Genomic DNA, 19760 nt, shown 5'->3' with positions numbered 1-19760 from the left:
GAAGAATGGATTGAATGATGTAATTACATCTAAATATGTCTTCCGTCCCGTATAGACGGAACAAATAGTCTATAGTCCTTCCAATGCTTAGGATCTCCCATATGGTCTAGCGGTTAGGATTCCTGGTTTTCACCCAGGCGGCCCGGGTTCGACTCCCGGTATGGGAACAACTGTTTTTTTTCATTTTTATTATTGAACATGTTCTCTATAAGCAGTGTATCCTCACCCTGCTCCTTGAATACATTGGTGGAAAAAGTACCATATTGTCATACTTGAGTAAAAGTAAAGATACCTTAATAGAACATGTCTCAAGTAAAATTGAAAGTCACCCACTAAAATACTACTTGATTAAAAGTCTGAAAGTATTTGGTATTAAATGTACTTAAGTATCAAAAGTAAGTCTAATTGCTCAAATATACTTAAGTATCAAATTTGCCTCACTTTCTTCTCAGCAATTATTTGTCCCGTTTTCAATAAGACCCTCTCAGAGGGAACGGATGTGGCCACTATGCAGTCTCCCTGTCATGACTTTAGTAAGCCGTGGGTATCAAATCTTCAATGAAGTGACATGTAACCGACATGTAAGAAGTGGTTACCCTTGATGTCCAGCAGTCAGTGAGTGGTAAGGCAAACTGCAGTAGCTTTTTGGACTCTTTCCAGCACTGAAGCCTGTGTGCTCTCGTACAGTTGTGGAATAAGTGATTTTGAAAGGGTTTTCCTGCTTGGAATTGTGTACATTGGATTTAGACTATTGCTCTAATTTCTAAAACCTCTGTCCTCTACGACTGAAAATGGCTGGAAATCGGTGGCAATCATTTTAGCCAATGCCATATCAATTTGGCCTTGTTTTGCTACAGATTTGTCCAATTTGGCCTTGTTTGCTACTTTGGCATAAGCTGGTCCATAGAAGACTGCGTAGCTGGGGGTCGCGGAGTAGCCCTACTTGACTGAGTGGATACATCTCCACTTGTGGAGGTGCTGGATCCACCACTATCACTAGCAGGCCCGCTAGTTTCTCGAAGCTCCGCTACAGCTAGCTTCACGGTTGGGTGCACAGTGTCTCATATGCCGGTGTAGGTTGTGCGTAGAACCGGCTTTATATGAGATTTTCTTTTGGCAAATTCTACACTGTGTTCAAACATTGTCTACATTATTAAAATGCATCAAAATGCTACTGTGCTTCCGACTCATTTTCCAGCTGTTGTTTTCACAGCTATCCTTCCTCTCTCCTCCGCTGCTACGTGTGTGACTGTGAGTGAGTTGGCTCGGCCCTCCCTCACGCATCTTTTGTTCATTGGTTGACACTGCGTGTCTGATTGACAGGAACAAGAGGTGAGACTGTTTGTCTGAGCAGACAGTCAGAACGAATGTGTGCGCTTGAGCATTTAGGCATATATATATCTTTTTTTTTCGTTATTTGAATTAATTAATGCTACTAATTTAAATATTTTGATTATTCATATCTTATTTTTTGTAAAAAAGATTCGGCTTTTCTGATATGCGAGCCGGCTCCCAACGTTCACCTACAAGACTCGTTCGCGAACGAAACATCACAACAAACAAAGCATTTGTGTTTAGTGAGTCTGCCAGGTCAGATGCAGTAGGGATGACCAATGATTTTCTCTTTAAGTGCGTGAATTGGACAATCGTCTTGTCCTGCTAAGCATTCAACATGTAACGAGTACTTTTGGGTGTCAGGGAAAATGTATGGAGTAGAAAGTACATTATTTTATTTATGAATGTAATGAAGTAAGAGTTGTCAAAAATATAAATAGTAAAGTACAGATACCCCAAAAACTACTTAAGTAGTATTTTAAAGTATTTTTACTTATGTTCTTTACATCACTTCTCGAACACCCCCAACAGTACATATTTTTATTGTAACCCTGGACAAGCACACCTGATTCAACTATTCACCAAACCCTCAATGAGCTGAATGAGGTGTTTGTCCAGGGCTACAATGAAAAGCGTACTGTTGGGGTCCTCAAGGGTTCGGAAATACCACTCTACAGTACTAATAGGCTTACCTTTGGACTTTAGTGTTAAATTACTACTGCGTGTTCCAATCTCCCATATGGTCTAGCGGTTAGGATTCCTGGTTTTCACCCAGGCGGCCCGGGTTCGACTCCCGGTATGGGAACGGAATTTTTATTAAAACCTTGAACATGTAATGCACAGTAGGCCTAAAGATGCCTGCCCGTGGCTTTGACTGTTAAAATATTGTGAACTGACAAAATAGAATAGTCTATCCGATGTAGGCTACTCTAGTAATGCAGCAACTTGCGCTCACAGTCTCACACCAGAAATACATGTTCATCCTCATTACTCAAACGTCAACTTTGTAAATGTAACATGCTGACCAGAGCGGACACGTCGCGTGCACGAGCGTTGCAGAATAAATTTAGAAATCAATGTTATTAAAGTATTGCTTGCGGGCGCCAAGGAGCGTCTGCGTTGCCAAGGGCTAAAATAGAAGTCATTCCTATTTCTGACGCAGATGCAAGTCCCGCCTCCTCATTGGTTTATAGAAGCAGGTACCCACGTGCCATCTCCTCATTGGTTATACCCACGTGGGTGATTGAAAGACGAACTGTGTTGCCGTGCTGGTTTTCGTGATAATACTATGAAAGTTTAGATGCTAATCACCATATAAGTTCAAAGATGAAAAAGCCTGGAAGGAGGAGAGATGACTAGATTCGGTTGACCGTTTTGTTTGGCTTAATTGTCGGAGTAGGGGACCTTGTGCATTTCAGGTAATTTAACTCAATGTTTATATCCCAGGACAAATTAACTAGCAACAGCAAGCTAGCTAAATAGGACAAATTAGCTAGCATGTGCAAGCTAGCTAGCTATATTGCCATACATGTTTAATGCCTTTTGACCTGACCCCAAATTAATATAATTGGTTCAGAGTTTGTTTTGATATTTTAATCTGCGTGATGGTGTGGGGGGACAAAATACATGTATGCACAATGGCGCATGCTCACGGTTTGGGTTCCGTGTAAGGCTGTTTAGACTAATGCCTAACCTCAAATGTGGAGTTAACGATGAATTGTTAAGGTAAGGGTTAAAGTTTGGGATAGGCTTGAAACAGAAAGCGTTACATGTTGTTTGATATAGAAACTGAATACAATCAATCTGACAAATTTAGCAAAAATGTAAGAACTTCACCTGTGAAAATAACCAGTAGCCTACTAACTCGAGACAAATTAATCAGGTTCAAATAATACTTATCATTTGAAAATCTTTAATTTTAGTTAAAACAACTACACTCGTTCAATGAAATACAGTAAAAATAAAATGTAAAAAATGTTTGAGAAAGAGATGTGCCATGAAGACTAACCTGCTTTTTTTTTTTTAAATACTGAAAAAATGATTAACAGACAGAGAATGCTACGTAAGTGATCTTTAAAAAGTAATCCTTCGTCCCAAAAGACAAAACATCTACCCTGTGCTCTTCATCAACAACATTATAATTAACCATAAAAGTGCAATATCACAAATAAAATGAACAAAAACAATTACATTTCAATTCACACTTGTACAATCAGTGCAACAATTACAAATATTTCATAGATATGCCAGTGAATCTTGATAGTTTAAAAAGTGTCCAAAACACAACTTGAAGTCATTTCCCTGTCTTGGTGAGACATTTTGTAAACAGATTCAGACGTTAGCTTTAATTTGGTTAATATGCTTCACAATAAAAATAAATAAATCATGAAGAATATTGCATCAATACGATCAGCATCCCAACAATGCACACTGAAAGTTAACTTTAGTCTCTACACTAATCATAAGATAATAAATAATATAAGATTTATTTTAAATATACATTGCCATGTAAAAATTTGACCAAATACACCCAGACAATAGGGAGTGATTTAGACTTTTTTTTAGCAGCATATTTGGTGCTCTCCATTAAGAGAAAATACACCTTCTATTAATCAGAATTCCAAAGTAAAAAAAACTAATTGTGGCTTAATTAGCATAAAGTGGCAGCTCTTTCTTTAGTATGTTAATGTAACCATAACGTGGTTAAAACTTGTTAGTGCATAAACATATCAACAGGGGGATTCCCCTTGGCACAGACCAAATTGGGCAGGTGGAGAATGCATGTTTGACTTTGAGTGCTGACCACACCTCACATACCCAATCATGAGGGCGTTCTACACAAGGTTGCTATTCCCTATAGTTTGGTTGACCTGCCTTCTCAATTCCCCAAGAACACTTTGTGTGGCAGTGAGTGACCCCAACCAGCAGGATCTCTCTACATTGCCAGCTCTTCTCCGAAATCTCATCTCTCCATTCATGTCCCCATTCATCCCTCTCTCAGTAGCAGCCATCTCTCCAGCTCCCGTCTCGTAGGGCACTCAGGGTGGACAAGCTCTTAGGAGGCGTCAATAAACTGGGGAAAAGATCAGATTGAGATAAAATAGGAAATTACGATCCCAGACAACAAGAACCTAGTTTTGAGCTTGTTGGCACCCCCTTAGTGTCCTACAGTACCCTACCTGCGTGTGGGTTGGGCGATCTTGCTTCGAGGGGTGGAGCTGGTCCCAATAAAGGAGGCCGGGCGGGGCAGGCTGCTCCGGGGGGGTGTAGGAGTGCCCCCAACCCCCACAGCTGGTTTACTGGGGAGGGGGATCCCACTCAGGGACTGCAGACTGGTGGAGGTCGGCATGGTAACTGGCCCTTTCACAGTGGGGCTGACATAGGCTGTGGCTTTGAGGGGTTGCCGCGACAACGACTGGAAGTTCCCCACACTCTGGACTCTGTTCTGCAACTGACCGGGTGAAGGGACTAGTGGGGAGAGGGTTGACAATAGATCATATACAGATTAATGGATTATTAATGGATTAATATAATATTCATGCTTTCCTCAGATGTACTGTATAATGTATGGACTACCTACTTAGAATGATCATTTTCAATTTGATGAATTCTGGAAAGTCAATCAAGCCCTGCAGTTTTATAGTATGTGTATGGTCAGATCTAAAACAAAGAAGAAGACGGTATCTCACTGGAGGACTGTAGCCTGCTGGCCAGCCCATTGGACGAGTCAAAGCTCAGACTGTTCCGAAGGGTGGAAGGAGAGACGATGTGATTGGCTGGGCTCAGTGGGCTAGGCACACTGGGAGCCCTGAACAGATTGGGCATGCTCCTCCGCAGCTTATCTAAATAGAATGTACACACACACACACACACAAATTCGTGTATTAATTCAAGGCCACAGATCTAGAAGACTTTATCATCTCAGATTCTACATAGAGCCCTCTTCAAGAGGAATAAGTGCCACTCACTAGTCTCTCTTGAAGAACACCAGTGTTGAGGCCCCAAAGAGAAACATCTCCTGTAATCTCACCACCCTCTATTCAGTGTCCCTCTCCGGTTCAGCTCCCAGAACAGAAACAGAATAGCCTCCAAGAGCTTACGGATCAGTCAGTGTCTCAAGAGGCTTACAGTGAGCACATCCCTGGTAGTCTGCCAGTACAGTCAACAGCCTAGGGAAGTACCTACGGTGGTAACTAATGAGTGGGTGACCTTAAAATGACCTCTTCCTTCCTTAACATAAACAATGACAAGTTGAAAACAAACCTAGAAATAGATTAGTATAACTATTTCCTTAAAGGGGCCATCATGTCGTGTGTCAATTCTTTTGTAGCCCTACTAATATTGTACTTTGTTATGCAAATGTTCCATCAAGACAACACAAAAAGGCTTGTTTGAAAAATGTACTCATATCCATCTGCATTCCAAATGTGATCCCCAAAATAGAACATAAACACACAAAAACAAACAACATTCGAGGAGAGTCTTGCAAAGCAAGAATTCTTATTAGTGTGAGATTTCATAAATGTAAGCAGAGGGCCAGGGTTGAGTCCAGGAGAACACTGTCCAATAAAAACATTTGTCATAACATTTTTTATTTATTTTTTATCTCTCATTTTCTCTAATGAACGCAACCCAAGTACCTGCATGGGCCAGGCCTGCTCACCTGATCCAGGCCTGAAGCCCTGTTGTTCGGGTGTGTCAGTGCTGAGTGTGGGGCTGGCCAGGGGTGGGGGCTGATAGGAGAATCCTCCGGAGGGGTACTGAGGGGTGGAGGGGCTGGTTGTGCTCCTCCTCCAGTCCCGTATGCTGGAGAAGGTGTGGGAGTGGGAGAGGCCGCGCTGCAGGGTGGGTCCCACACGGGTCAGACGGGGCTGGGGAGGAGGTAGCTGCCCGTACTCTTCCTCATCCTCTTCCTCCTCCAGGTCGGCCTCGCCGCTGTGCTGAAGGGAGAGGAAGGAGAAGCTGGCGCTGCGGCGGTTGATGGAGGTGGTGGCGTAGTCCTGACGAAGACCTGAAGGAGGGGGAAATACGGACAAGCGCAAACACACAAACACACAAACACGCACACAATCAGTCGTCACCTTCTGCGCCTGAGGTTAAGGTTAATAAAGCCTGGATGAAGCCTGAGGTCTTGTATCACATGTTACAGTGTTAGAAGGGAGAGAAGGACAGAGGGGAACAATAAAGGGCAAGAATATGGCCAGGAATCCAAGACCACTTGAACTGACCAGTAACAACTCTGGGCCCTACCTTTAACCTTGGGGCCTAGAGTTATTCCCTTTCAGGTCACCTGCTCAATAGTTAATAATAATAGTTCTGATTTATAAAGCATTTTCCACCCTTCTACATAGAAAGGGGGGAAAACTCACCTCTTACTATGTAAAACAATATATAGTCAACTATGTGACAACACCAAAACAGTTTTTAATAAAGGGTGAGGGACTCACTGTCCTCCTGCAGACGAGCCATGACCTGGACGTCAACAAGGTCCTGCAGTTTGTATCCCTGCGTGATGGCGTCATCCTCCAGCTCTGAGGCACTGAGCTCACTGTCCATGGAAGACTGGGGGCTGAGGAGGAACCGCTGGAGGCTGCGGCCTTCAGCACACAACACAGTTCAGAGGTCAGATTAGACAAATTACATTGCAGACATTTTACATTCACAATGAACACAAAGAAAACTGACCAGATGAAAAGCAAGATTAGTTTAGATAGAGGCACACTGGTAGCAAAAAAACATCACTCTCCCTTTAAGAAACATTGCCGAGTCACTGTTAGTAGGGAGGCCACGTCATGGAATTGTGCCTTTGGTGATAGAAGCACCAGAAGCACCACAAATCACAGACAAAGCTAGAAAAGGCCATATTGTGTTTATGGCCACTAAGCCCTAATGGCCATTTTCCATTATGGCCGCCAACCAGGCCCCACAGGCTCGACCTAGCTGTGTGACATGTGGCGCTTCCATCACCAGAGGGACTATTCCACTCAAGTGAGGAATAGTGAGGAACTTCACATGGCAAACACCTGAAGCAGCAGAAACTGAACACACACTGAAACACTCCTTCTCTTGCAGTGACAAATGATGAATGATGACCTTTGGGGCCTCTCAATAGTCTATAGTGGCTTCCTCTCCTCTTGTGTCCACCTCTGTTCTGATCTGACAAGACAGCCAGTAGGTGAAATATGGACAGGTGAAACACCTTACATCTCTTACATCAGCAGGAATGAAGGAGAGGAGACAAGGAGAGGAAGCTCTTTCAAACACACTATTGAGACGCAAACCTTGACATGACAGAGAGACTGAGACAACGTGAGCCAGCGGGGGAGCGAGCGAGGCTTACTGCGATTGGCTGAGTGATTGGCTGGGAGGAATGTGGGAATTCTCTCAGCCTTCCCTACAGGAGTCAGGGACAGGTGGAGGAGAGGATGGAGGGGTGAGGAGAATGAGGCTGATGGAGGGAGAAAGAAAGGGAGGGGACAGAGACAGGATAAGGGGGAGAGAGAGAGAATCATGGAGAGTTGTTTCAATGGAGAAAATAAAACTATTCCAATGAAGAGACTGGTATTTTTTAAATGTTTAAGAAGTAATCATGGATGGAGTAACCCTCATGTCTAAGAACCAGGGGTTTTCCTCGCCTGGTGAACTGATCAGGAGTGTTGAGTTTCTGCTCAACAAGGCCCAGGATTTTTCTGCTCAATATGGCCCCGATTCTGCTCAATAGGGACAAGAGTATCTCCTGATCAGGTTGCAAGGTTGAAAAACCTCTAGTTCAACTAATGTCATATGGTAATATTATGGTAACATTATGGCAATCTGTACCCATGTCACATAGTAATCTGTGTGTGTATTTACCAGGTCTGTCAGCGGGCGGAGGGGTGGAGCAGGACCTGGAGAACGAGGCACTGAGGGGGGACACTCCAGCTACACGTCTCAGGGGGAGGGCAGGGGAAGAGTGGCTGGAGAAGACCCCCCGCCACCTATGGACTACGCATGGGAGGGAGGGAGGGGAAAAGGCAATGTCATACTCTATCGGACCACCCCCAAAACACACACACAGCTGTCAGTGCTTTCCGGGCCCCTCACAAGGAACAGAGGTCAGCAGTGTGAAGCGGTTGTTTACCTCACACCCAGCGTGTCACATTGCTGTGACAGTCACAGAACCACTATTCAGTAGCAGCCAGGGAACACATCTGCTGTCCAATGCCCAGGAGACAAAGCTGCATTCACAACCTCACACACAGTGCTCAACACACCCATTCAGCACGGGCCAGAACCAGGGACGGAGCAGCGACCACACACTCCATCTGATATATATTCATAGAGGAGACCTACAGTAATGAACACTCGCTAAGGAAATATCCCAGCAATCTATCTAGAGGAGATGTGGTGGATCAAAAGAACAAAGAGAGAGAAGAATGAATAATAAATGTTGCAGAGCTGAGAAAGCAAATCATCTCTCTCTCTCTCTGTGTGGTGGTTCGACTGAGCTGTTCAACACAGAGCTGCATATATCCCTGCACCAGATAGAGTGGGGTTATGTTATACCTGTCACTGAGAATATAAACCACTTAGCAGCATCGAGGCGAGGTGCCTTTCATGTAAACACGGTAACCATGGTTACCCCTCTGGTTGCCGAGGGAGGCCCTGTGAACGTAGCAACAGGCAGATAGTAGGTCAAGTGTGAAAGCAGTGGAAGGCTTTTCCTGCAGTTACAGCTACTGTGAAATTAATATACGGGCATCTAGTAGATCCTTACAGCAATATATTGTAGTAAAATACAGGTAACTGCCAAAATAAAGGAAACACTAGTATGAAGGATAAAAGTATATTTTATAAGTATTACACGTTGTTGTTGTTCCCTTTATTTTGTTGTTCCCTTTATTTTGGCGGTTACCTGTATTTCACTGATGAAATGGCGGCAGGTAGCCTAGCGGTTAGAGCGTTGGACTAGTAATCGAAAGGTTGCTAGATCGAATCCCAGAGCTGACAAGGTAAAAATGTGTTGTTCTGCCCCTGAACAAGGCAGCTAACCCACTGTTCCTAGACCAGTTAACCCACTGTTCCTAGACCAGCTAACCCACTGTTCCTCGGGCCGTCATTGGAAATAACAATGTGTTGTTCTGCCCCTGAACAAGGCAGCTAACCCACTGTTCCTAGACCAGTTAACCCACTGTTCCTAGACCAGTTAACCCACTGTTCCTCGGCCGTCATTGAACATAAGAATTGTTCGTAACTGACTTGCCTGGTTAAATAAACAAAATGGCAGCTTCACTGATGCAACGATAAGCTGTTGCATGACAAGTGTATAATATGAACGCCAAGTTAAATTGGATTTAATGTGCAAAAAGACACTTTCCAAATATATAATAGTAAAAAGAAATGCAATTAAGCTGACGTGTGTGTTTACTCTAAGTTGTTGAAAGTGACGCACACAGACAGTTGAGGCCAGTGCTTCACCTCTCATTAAGAGCTTAGAGGACTAGAGCCGTATTAATACAGTACCTTCAGCGAAGACCGTGGGAGACGTCACATCACTGTTTCACACCACAGCTTCCTCTCAGACATGAACCCAAGGTCCATTCTCAGTGGTCATTAGACACCATGGAATGTCTCAGGAGTAGAGGCATTAACCCTGACGTTACCGCTAAATTCCCAAAGTTGGCCACTCACACCTTCACTTCAGGGCCTCTCATTCGACCCGGTCACCTCTCTACTGCAACCCTTCTTCAGGTAGATGCTGTGAATTAGAATGTGATCTCCATCACCTAGCCAGGTGAAATGAATGTCCTCACTGTCATAAGCATGGTGCGAATGTGTGGGTCTGTAGGTTGGTATACGGCTGTCTTTTCAGGAGTGACTCCGCTTGTGCGTGACCACCGTGCGTAGCTTAATGGCGCCGGTCATGTGTGCGTAGTTTAATGTAGCCAGTGTTGTGTGTGGCTACTGACTGTCTGACAAGGTGCTGTACTTTTACCTCAGTCCAAAATAGTCGGGAGTTGCCTGGTTACATAGTCCTGAGAGACTTGAGGACCTGTTTCACACTGAGCTCAAGGCATCACAGTGCTAGCCTCCCCCCTCACCTCCATGTACCCACACACACAGTAAAGTAGAATCATCAGGTTGATAGAAACCAATGGTCTATTATATAGCCATCCATCTATCCACCCTTTTCGGTCCCTAGTTTCCACCCCTCCTCATACCTTGGTCCAACCTGAGGCACAGTGAGCGGGCCGACTCCACCTCTGTTCTGGGGCTGTCCAGGACCTGTCTGCTCCACTGGAGGGGGGTAACAGGGCTCTCCCCCCACAGCCGGGCCTTGGCTGACACATACAGCCTGCAGGGAAGACAGGATGAGAGCCAGAAGAGGAGGAATTAAGAGGATTTTACTGCCCTATAGTCCCAAAATCAACCCTTATGGGCCTACAGGGAAGACTGGTTTCAGATCAGGGATACGTTTTCCAGTTTTACAATGATCTCCAAAATGTACATCAAGCCACAACCTCACTTAGGACCTATAGAATCATATTGATTGTAGCCAACAAATGCAAACCGTGGCGCATAGTGTGGAGCAGCCAATTTTGACTGCAGTCCAAAATTGTTTTTGGGCACTATAATGGATTTGACATAATACAGAATGAGTCAAAAGTATTATGTCATCTTTAATCAGCGGGTATTCTTATGCATTCGTTTTACCACTAAAATAATAGCACTTCTGTGTCCAGTCGTCCACCCCCAAGTCGACATGTCTCAGACTGATGCAGTCTAGCCTCCATTTCAACAGGCACATTTTCACAGAGCACAGTGGCCGTTTGCTCAATCATAACCGTTGACTATGATAATTGCAACAAATCGATGTTGTGTTTGTTAAAGAAAAATCGAATGACATTGGAACAAGTGTCAGCTCCATCTTTCAGTCCAATTTGCTCCGAAGGTGTGGCTTTGTTGTCGTATATCATTCCTACTAGGATTCGAGTCTCATTTGCATGTACATCATTATATTCCATAGGCCTACGTCTACCAGAGTAACAGTCACATATCCTATAAAATAAACAGAACACTGCATCACCGTCGTATGACAGATAAATTGCCATATGCAAATAAGGACTCTAAGTTTCAAAGAAATCTGTCAGATTAAATTTGCCACCTCTCAACTACATTTTACAAACCATTGGATATTCTGAAATAGTTACCAGGTAGCTTCAGAATCTTCATGAGAGAATACAGCATCTAGGTCCAGAATGTCCACCTCATCCAGAACCGTACGTTCCATATAATCAGCCTCCGTGTCGAGAGCAGTATCCACATAATGCGAATGTAAATATTCGAACGGTTCGTCCAACGGGAAAAATGACTCCAAGGAAGACTGGCACAGTAGCGTCGGTAACGGACTAGGTATGCAGTAGCTCCCGGCCATGTAGGCCGGAGAGGGAGGTAGAATGTGGGGGTTGCCAGTGCAACCGTTCGCCCGCGTCCTCAATTGCTCATTTTGCCGCTCCAATTTCCGAACCAGCTCTTGGAGCTTTTTCACCTCCAGTTCGGCGTTCGCGGCATTGCTGTTGCCATCCGTCATTATCTGGGAGTTCATCACTGCTGCATCCATTGGATGGAAAAGTACAAATACCCGATATATTTTTTATTTTTTCTACACTCAAGTCTCAGCTCACCCGTTGCCCACACTGTGATTTGGGTATGGGTTGTATCTCGCTTGCTCTAGTGCCCATCAGGACTAGAGCATTCAGATGCCGCCCAATGAGGGATGGTGGCGTGCTACAGACTGTCTCCACCCCCAGCGTGCTGAGTCCAACGCGGGAACTGTTGCCTAGTGATTTCTGGACAGGTGCGTGCAAGCGTTCTCTCCTCAAACGTGTGACATTGCTCTTGAGAACTGTCCGTAAAGAAAGGGCAACATTTTTGTTTCAAATATGTTTATTAAAACAGAGAATGAGAGATTACGTCCAAAGTGAAAATAACATTTTTTATAGCCTACATTTTGATAACACAAGATATTGGCTAAACCATTTATATTTTATCTACAAGCATACACAGTTGACTTCATTGATATACACACAAAGATCTATTGAATTAAATAATAATTTCACCAGCCACTGTACATATTCTACAACCGCATGCCCAGAGCGCCCATGCAGGGCATTTTATGCAAACCAGGGCATTTTATGCGCATTTATCGCCCTCCTGTGGTGTAATTGAGACGGCACATGATGGAACTGTGGTGACTTTGTCCAATTTAACCCAGGAGTGAAAGTTCTGAAGGTACGAAATATAAATACAGAATCTGCACCGCAGGTTTCAGCACCATGGACAGCGACTAAGACAGAATCCCTAACGTGGACTTTCAGCACCCCATGACAGTGGACAGCGCCTGGTTAAAGTGCAGGTGTAACGTTACCGGCCATTTATTTTGTATATGGAATAAAAACAGCATATTATAGCAAGGTATGTGAAAAACAACATTTTATTTTCAATATACAGACAAAGACAATGGACAGGTGTGTTGCCAGAGATGGCCCTCTGGTGGCAGAAAAAATCATTACAGCCTATATGGAGTTGGGTATCCTGCCCTCACATGGACAGAACCCCTTTGAATTTGTACATGTATTTGAGTCATGTACTTGGTGGCTATTTCCAGATCTAAATAACCTTTAGGGGACATATAAAAAGCTACAACAGGGGTTGGATGAACAATTTGTCCACTTACTAATAACAGTTCTGATCTCAGAGGAAGATAATGATGAAGATGTTGCTGTGATTTCCCTGTGTCCAGATCTATTCTGTCCTCCACCTCAGCGTTTCTTCCAGGTGAACTTCCTCCTCGCTCCCTCCTGGCCCGGCTTCTTCCTCTCCTTAATTCTGGGGTCAGGGGTCAGCAGCCCAGCTGAGAGGGAGGCAGAGATGCAGGTCAAAGGTCAAACCAAAAATAGTACAATACAGCAACGACAAAGCAACAGAGGAACAGTGTTGTTCATTTGATGTAAATTAAAACGATCCTTCCCTCAGCACGTATCAAAGCTGCAGGCTAAAGTTAAATCTAGACTTGGTTTCCTCTATCGTACTCGCTCCTCTTTCACCCCAGCTGCCAGACTAACCCTGATTCAGATGACCAAGCTAGATTACGGAGATGTCATTTATAGATCGGCAGGTAAGGGTGCTCTCGAGCGGATAGATGTTCTTTACCATTCGGCCATCAGATTTGCCACCAATGCTCCTTATAGGACACATCACTGCACTCTATACTCCTCTGTAAACTGGTCATCTCTGTATACCCGTCGCAAGACCCACTGGTTGATGCTTATTTATAAAACCCTTTTAGGCCTCACTCCCCCCTATCTGAGACATCTACTGCAGCCCTCCACATACAACACCCGTTCTGCCAGTCACATTCTGTTAAAGGTCCCCAAAGCACACAGCCCTGGGTCGCTCCTCTTTTCAGTTCGCTGCAGCTAGCGACTGGAACGAGCTGCAACAAACACTCACACTGGACAGTTTTATCTCAATCTCTTCATTGAAAGACTCATTCATGGACACTCTTACTGACAGTTGTGGCTGCTTTGTGTGATGTATTGTTGACTCTACCTTCTTGCCCTTTGTGCTGTTGTCTGTGCCCAATAATGTTTGTACCATGTTTTGTGATGCTACCATGTTGTGTTGCTACCATGTTGTGTTGCTACCATGCTGTGTTGCTACCATGCTGTGCTGCTGTCATGTTGTATTGCTACCATGTTGTTGTCATGTTGAATTGCTACCATGTTGTTGTCATGTTGTGTTGTTGTCATGTTGTGTTGCTGCCATGCTATGTTGATGTTTTAGGTCTCTCTTTATGTAGAGTTGTGGTGTCGTCTCTTGTCGTGATGTGTGTTTTGTCTTAGATTTGTACATGTTTAATCCAAGCCCCCGTCCCCGCAGGAGGCCTATTGCCTTTTGGTAGGTCGTCATTGTAAATAAGAATTTGTTCTTAACTGACTCGCCGAGTTAAATAAAGGTTACATAAAAAAATACAAAAAAGATAAAAAGCTTTCTGAATGATGTGTGTGTGTGTGTAGTACCACTACCAACCTTGTCTCATGGTCTCCACCTGTCCCTCAGACAGGAAGCTGAGCATGGCGCGGGAGATGGCAAGGCGTAGCGCCCCCGCCTGGCTGGAATGGCCCCCGCCACTCACACTGCACTGCATGTCAAACCTCCCCAGCACCCCCATGAAGTGGAGGGGGAACATCAACTGCTCTCTGTCAGGGGAAGAGGAGAGGGATGGAGAGAAGGGAGGAGAGGGATGAAGAGAAGAGGGATGGAGTTGGAGAAAAGAGGAATGGAGTTGGAGAGAAGGGGAGGAGAGGGATGGAGAGAAGGGAGGAGAGGGAGGAGAAAAGAAGGGTGAGGGGAGGGATAAAAAGATTGAGGGAGGGAGAAAGAGGAGTTGGTTACGAAGAAAGAAAGAGAGAGGGATAACAGGATAAAGAGAGAGAGAGAAAAGGGTAAGTCAGTCAGTCAATGGAGTGGGCACTGGACAATGAGATATCAGTTATCAACAGCAGTGGTTGTCTAGAGGATTGTAAAGAGCAGTGGTGTGTGTATAGAGTCCTGTTAACCTCTGTTAGAGCCACACGGTCATATTTAGACACTACAGCAGACACTCTTCTGTCTCAGCATGAAAAAGACAGATGAGGGGTGTGTGTGTCTGAATGTGTATGGAGTGTGTGTTCTGGCCCACATCCCAGCAGACTAAATGAAAGGCTTATTGCTGACACAGTCAAACCACCATCACCCTTCAGGTCCTATTAGTCCTGTCTCAGTCTGTCCTCAGCCCAGGAGATAACACACACACACGCACACCCCCCCCCCCCTCCCACTCAGTTGTGTAATTAACGCTGCTATATCCCAGATAAATAAAAGAGGCTTTAAACGCAGTGAGGTGCAACATAAAGATACTTTTCAACAGTGTTTTGAGAGTGCACGTGGCATGGCGTGCACATTTTGAGAGTGCACGTGGCACGGCGTGCATGTTTTGAGAGTGCACGTGGAACGGCGTGCACGTTAAGGAAGGACAGGGAGAGGAGTGTGGAAAGAAGCAGGGACTTGTGATTTCTTCGGTGGGAGATGAAGCACTAACGAGCCATGTCAACTCTCTAAAGGTTCCTCTCTGATTTGTCTCCTACTTCATCAGTACTGGTCTGAAAGCACATGCTATTTGAAAACATTACGGTGGATGTCTGCTGGGAAGGAATACGGACCGGTCTTGCAGGACAGGGAAGTAGTGGACATAGTTTGTCCCATTGATGCTGATGGATCCTGAACCGCTGTCTCTCAGTAGGACAGTACCCGTAGCGGTCTTCCTTCTGCCTGGGGAGACACACACACACACAACTTATTATCCCAGATCTCTCTCTTCTACCATGAAGCCCTGGCCAACCAATGACTGTAGGTCATTCTTTGAAAGGGAAAGATCACTGAAACTGTCATGAAATTTAGACCCGGTTTCTGTCAACTGCTTTAAGACCAATATAAATAAATGCTACTCGTAACATATTGATCCATTGATTGATAAAAGCCCAGTTGTATTAATTGATTGCTGTTTACCATCTCCGGTGCTGTAAGCCACTCCGTGCTGGTCGTACTGTAGGGGCTGGACCTGCTGCTTGGAGGACTGGATCTCCAGCTGTCTGCGGTAGCGCTGGACAAAGTCCTCCTCCACAGAGCAGTAGGGCAGAGACAGCAACCTCTCCATCAGCTGGATGAACCGTGCATACTGACGAGAGACACACACAACATGGAAGAATAGGAGTAGCCCCTAGACGCTGATCGTGGGTCAGTTTAGCATTTCCCCGACTAATGGCAAAGGTTAGGATTGGTGGAGGGGAAGCTGATCCTGGATCTGTAGGGGTAACGTCACCCCGGAGCGTAAGAACATAAGCACACATGCCTACTTTCTATTGGCGTTGTAGGGCTCTGTTCAGTGTCTAAACAGCAGCCTCTTGTGGTGACTAGGTGAACTGCATCCTACCAGTAATACAGTATCTAGCATGCCAACAACCAGGTTTCCAGTCAACCTTCTATGTGAGTAAAGAACATGTCAGATACAAATACTGGAAGGCATGATGGAAACAGCAAAGTTGTCGGTAAGCTTTCCAAATGTTGCAAACATTGATATAATAACCATCATATGGAAGTAAACTTGGAGTCATGTGATGACATCCAGTTGATCAGGCTACAGATGAAATAAATTATGAACTTTAGAAGGTGGTGAAAGTGCAAGGTGATGAGCTTGATGCTCCTTTCCAATAAATATTGAGGGTCTTAATCTGGTGACATGATGATTGATGCTTGGGTGTCTTTTGACAAATTAAACGAATCTTGCTCTTTAGTCCATAATAATCTCATCATGTAGGCTGTACCCGCAATGTATCTGCTAGCTGTTGGCTAGAGCGCACGTGCCAACACCAGGGTGCACAGTCGCTATATAATGCAACATTTGTGACAAAACCGTCAGTAGAGTTGAAAATGCGAAAAATGAATTGAACTTGTATTTGTTTTATTGGGTACATGGGAATTTAACCGCAAACTTTAGTTTTATGTGGACTACCAAATCACACACTTTAATCCGCAACAATTCAAGTTGATGGAATTGATTATTCTCTGGTGGGAAAATGCACATATTTCATTTATGCAGATTTTTGAATATTCACATGAAAATCTGGTGTCAATTGGATGGAAACCTAGCTAGTGATATCTAAGGTCTTTTTCCTCTGTAAATACTATCACAGCAAAACTGTTGAAGTGTGAAGGAGAGGGACCAGGGAGAGGGACCAGGGAAAGGGACCAGGGAGAGGGACCAGGGAGAGGGACCAGGGAGAGGGACCAGGGAGAGGGACCAGGGAGAAGGACCAGGGAGAAGAACCAGGGAGAAGGACCAGGGAGAAGGACCAGGGAGAAGGACCAGGGAGAAGGACCAGGGAGAGGGACCAGGGAGCGGGACCAGGGAGAGGGACCAGGGAGAAGGACACAGGGAGAGGGACCAGGGAGAAGGACCAGGGAGAGGGACCAGGGAGAAGGACCAGGGAGAAGGACCAGGGAGAAGGACCAGGGAGAAGGACCAGGGAGAAGGACCAGGGAGAAGGACCCAGTGAGAGGGACCAGATATCTGTGACGGCATTAAAAGAGTTCCTTCTTACATCGTGTTCTGAGATGGTCTCCACCAACAACTCCTCCAGCTCTTCTTTCAGCAACCACCGACTACCCACCAGAGAACTGAACACAGACAGTTAGACACACACACACGTATCAACATTCATTGGTGAACTAATTTCACTGCTCTGTGAAAACAACTATCCTCACATCTGCTTGGCATCCTGGGTGAAAAGATCCTTTCCTCTCAGACGGTCCTGGTGCTTCTCTACTGCCAGGGCTTTAGTGAAGGTGTCCTGAATGGGACAGAAGGACACAGACGACCAGATTAAACAACATGGAACACTCTATGGTCTATGAACCTTTCACTCAGTAGTAACAATGTGTATTTGTGTTGTATCAAGAAAAGTCCAGTATTGAGTACATTTTATATTCCGACACACACGCGCGCACGCCCTAGAGACAGAGAAAGAGAGAGGATTCTCCATTATGAAAGCAGATAGCAGATATCTGTCCCCATCCTTGGCTGGATTTAATTGGGTGGGAAAATTGAATTGGGGAGCACTTGGGCTAAAGCTTACTCCCCCTTTCTCCCCTAGAAGCCGCCATGTGGAGCGAGAGGACTAGCTACCCGCTATCCGCGGGCACGCTTGTCTAAATTAGCATGGAGCCCACGAGCTTGGCGTTAGCCCACCAATCGCGGTACAGTACGTTAAGGCTGGTGGTAGAGGGACAAGACCCGACCCGTCAGCCTGGCATTCAGGTCACGTCCCAAATCAGCCTCAACTCCCCATCCATCCATCCATCCACCCCCCCCCCCCCCCCCATTATTCAGCAGATGTTTGTTTAATTCCCTTCTTGATAGAGTGGAGTCTAATCCGCCGCCACTCCACCACAGAGAGAGAGAGAGAGAGAGAGAGACAGAGAGAGAGAGACAGAGACAGAGAGAGACAGAGAGAGAGAGACAGAGAGAAAGAGACAGAGAGAGAGAGACAGAGAGAGACAGAGAGAGAGAGAGAGAGAGAGAGACAGAGAGAGAGACAGAGAGAGAGACAGAGAGAGAGAGAGAGAGAGAGAGAGACGGAGAGAGAGAGACAGAGACAGAGAGAGAGACAGAGAGAGAGAGAATTGGCAAATTGGCTTTCTTCCTAACCATCGCACTACTGACCATATATACACCTCACACACACTAACTAATAAACACGTCCACCAAAAAAAAGAGGGCAAAATCTTTGCTTGCTTTATTGACTTTTAAAAAAGCATTTGATTCGATTTGGCACAAAGGGCTATTCTACAAAATTCTACAAAGTGGACTTGGTGGTAAGGTGTATGACTTAATAAAATGTATGTACACAGAAAACAAGTGTGCAATAAAAATCAAAAACCAAAGAACATAATTTTTTTCACAACGTCGAGGTGTGAGACAAGGCTGCAATTTGAGTCCAAATCTTTTCAACATTTATATCAATGAATTAGCAGACATGTTGGACCAATCTCCAGCCCCAGGACTCACACTATTTGACACAGAGGTGAAATACCTGCTATATGCTGATGACTGCAGCCCCAGGACTCACACTATTTGACACAGAGGTGAAATACCTGCTATATGCTGATGACTTGGTACTTCTATCACCAACCAAAGAAGGTCTTCAACAAAACATGAATATTCTGGAGCAATATTGCCATAATTGGGCCCTGGCAGTAAATTTCCCAAAAACTAAAATCATGATTTTCCAAAAAAACCCCAGATGTCAGAAACAAAAATGTAAATTCACCCTGAACAACACCTTAATTGAACACACAAAAAATTACACCTACCTTGGTCTGACCATATCTGCATCGGGAAACTTTAATATGGCAGTGAAGGCACTCAAAGAAAAAGCCCGCAGAGCAATGTATGCAATAAAAATGAAATTATTCAAAATCAACATCCCAATTAGAATTTGGACTAAAATATTTGACAGTGTAATCCTACCAATAGCACTTTATGGAAGTGAGGTTTGGGGGCCACTCAATGAACTGGATTTTAAAATGTGGGACAAACATCCAATTGAAGCCCTACATGCAGAATTCTGTCGTAAAATTCTACAAGTCCAGAGAAATACACCAACTAATGGATGTAGGGCAGAATTGGGCCGTTTTCCAGTAATAATGAAAATACAGAAAAGATCATTAAAATTTTGGCTACATCTAAATTCAAGTCCAAATTTGAGTCTGCAATTTAAAGCACTTCAAGCCCAAGAGCTGAGCCCAGAAACGAGCCCTCTCAGTCAGCTGGTGTTGGACCTCAC

At 44.7% G+C, this 19760-nt stretch overlaps 2 protein-coding genes and 2 non-coding genes across 6 annotated transcripts in view; 2 read left to right on the top strand and 2 right to left on the bottom strand.

Annotated features, from left to right (window-relative positions):
* The first annotated feature begins 95 nt into the window (after window positions 1–95).
* On the top strand, window positions 96–167 carry trnae-uuc. The gene has a single exon. It is a non-coding gene; the product is annotated as a tRNA-Glu (tRNA).
* A 1901-nt stretch (window positions 168–2068) lies between these two features.
* Window positions 2069–2140, top strand: trnae-uuc. Its single transcript has one exon. It is a non-coding gene; the product is annotated as a tRNA-Glu (tRNA).
* Window positions 2141–3230: 1090 nt separating this feature from the next.
* LOC110527370 (SLAIN motif-containing protein 1) lies at window positions 3231–12134 on the bottom strand. 3 transcript variants are annotated; one of them, XM_036952077.1, is made up of 9 exons: window positions 11526–12132; window positions 10536–10693; window positions 8188–8319; window positions 7676–7783; window positions 6783–6932; window positions 5999–6346; window positions 5025–5177; window positions 4515–4803; window positions 3231–4408 (listed from the first exon to the last, which is right to left on the bottom strand). In XM_036952077.1, exons 1-9 carry the CDS (start codon window positions 11933–11935, stop codon window positions 4333–4335), a joined length of 1824 nt encoding a protein of 607 aa, XP_036807972.1. In that variant the 5' UTR covers window positions 11936–12132; the 3' UTR covers window positions 3231–4332. The 3 variants fall into 3 exon arrangements, with proteins under 3 accessions (XP_036807972.1, XP_021464274.2, XP_036807973.1); XM_021608599.2 differs by having other exon boundaries at window positions 10536–10669; window positions 11526–12128; XM_036952078.1 differs by lacking the exon at window positions 7676–7783 and having other exon boundaries at window positions 11526–12134.
* Window positions 12135–12790: 656 nt separating this feature from the next.
* The window catches only part of mrps9 (mitochondrial ribosomal protein S9), an 18431-nt gene continuing 11461 nt past the window's right edge, over window positions 12791–19760 (bottom strand). The window contains exons 6-11 of the mRNA XM_021608593.2: window positions 17680–17765; window positions 17517–17592; window positions 15925–16093; window positions 15579–15687; window positions 14407–14576; window positions 12791–13228 (exon numbers count right to left, since the gene is read on the bottom strand). Of these exons, the coding sequence (XP_021464268.1) occupies window positions 13137–13228; window positions 14407–14576; window positions 15579–15687; window positions 15925–16093; window positions 17517–17592; window positions 17680–17765 (702 nt within the window). The 3' untranslated portion in view covers window positions 12791–13136. The remainder of the gene's footprint in view (window positions 13229–14406; window positions 14577–15578; window positions 15688–15924; window positions 16094–17516; window positions 17593–17679; window positions 17766–19760) is intronic.

This window comes from Oncorhynchus mykiss, chromosome 18, assembly GCF_013265735.2.
Source record: "Oncorhynchus mykiss isolate Arlee chromosome 18, USDA_OmykA_1.1, whole genome shotgun sequence".
NCBI classification, from domain to species: Eukaryota; Metazoa; Chordata; class Actinopteri; order Salmoniformes; family Salmonidae; genus Oncorhynchus; species Oncorhynchus mykiss.
Note: the sequence above shows the minus strand (reverse complement) of the source record. Positions and strands in the feature narration are given on the sequence as shown.

Coding starts and splice junctions, on each gene's coding strand:
- LOC110527370 (XM_036952077.1), bottom strand. CDS start 11,935: ATGGATGCAGCAGTGATGAACTCCCAGATAATGACGGATGGCAACAGC. Junction 7,784..8,187: donor TCCGCCCGCTGACAGACCTG/GTAAATACACAC, acceptor TCCCTCCATCAG/CCTCATTCTCCTCACCCCTC. Junction 4,409..4,514: donor ATCGCCCAACCCACACGCAG/GTAGGGTACTGT, acceptor TCTTTTCCCCAG/TTTATTGACGCCTCCTAAGA.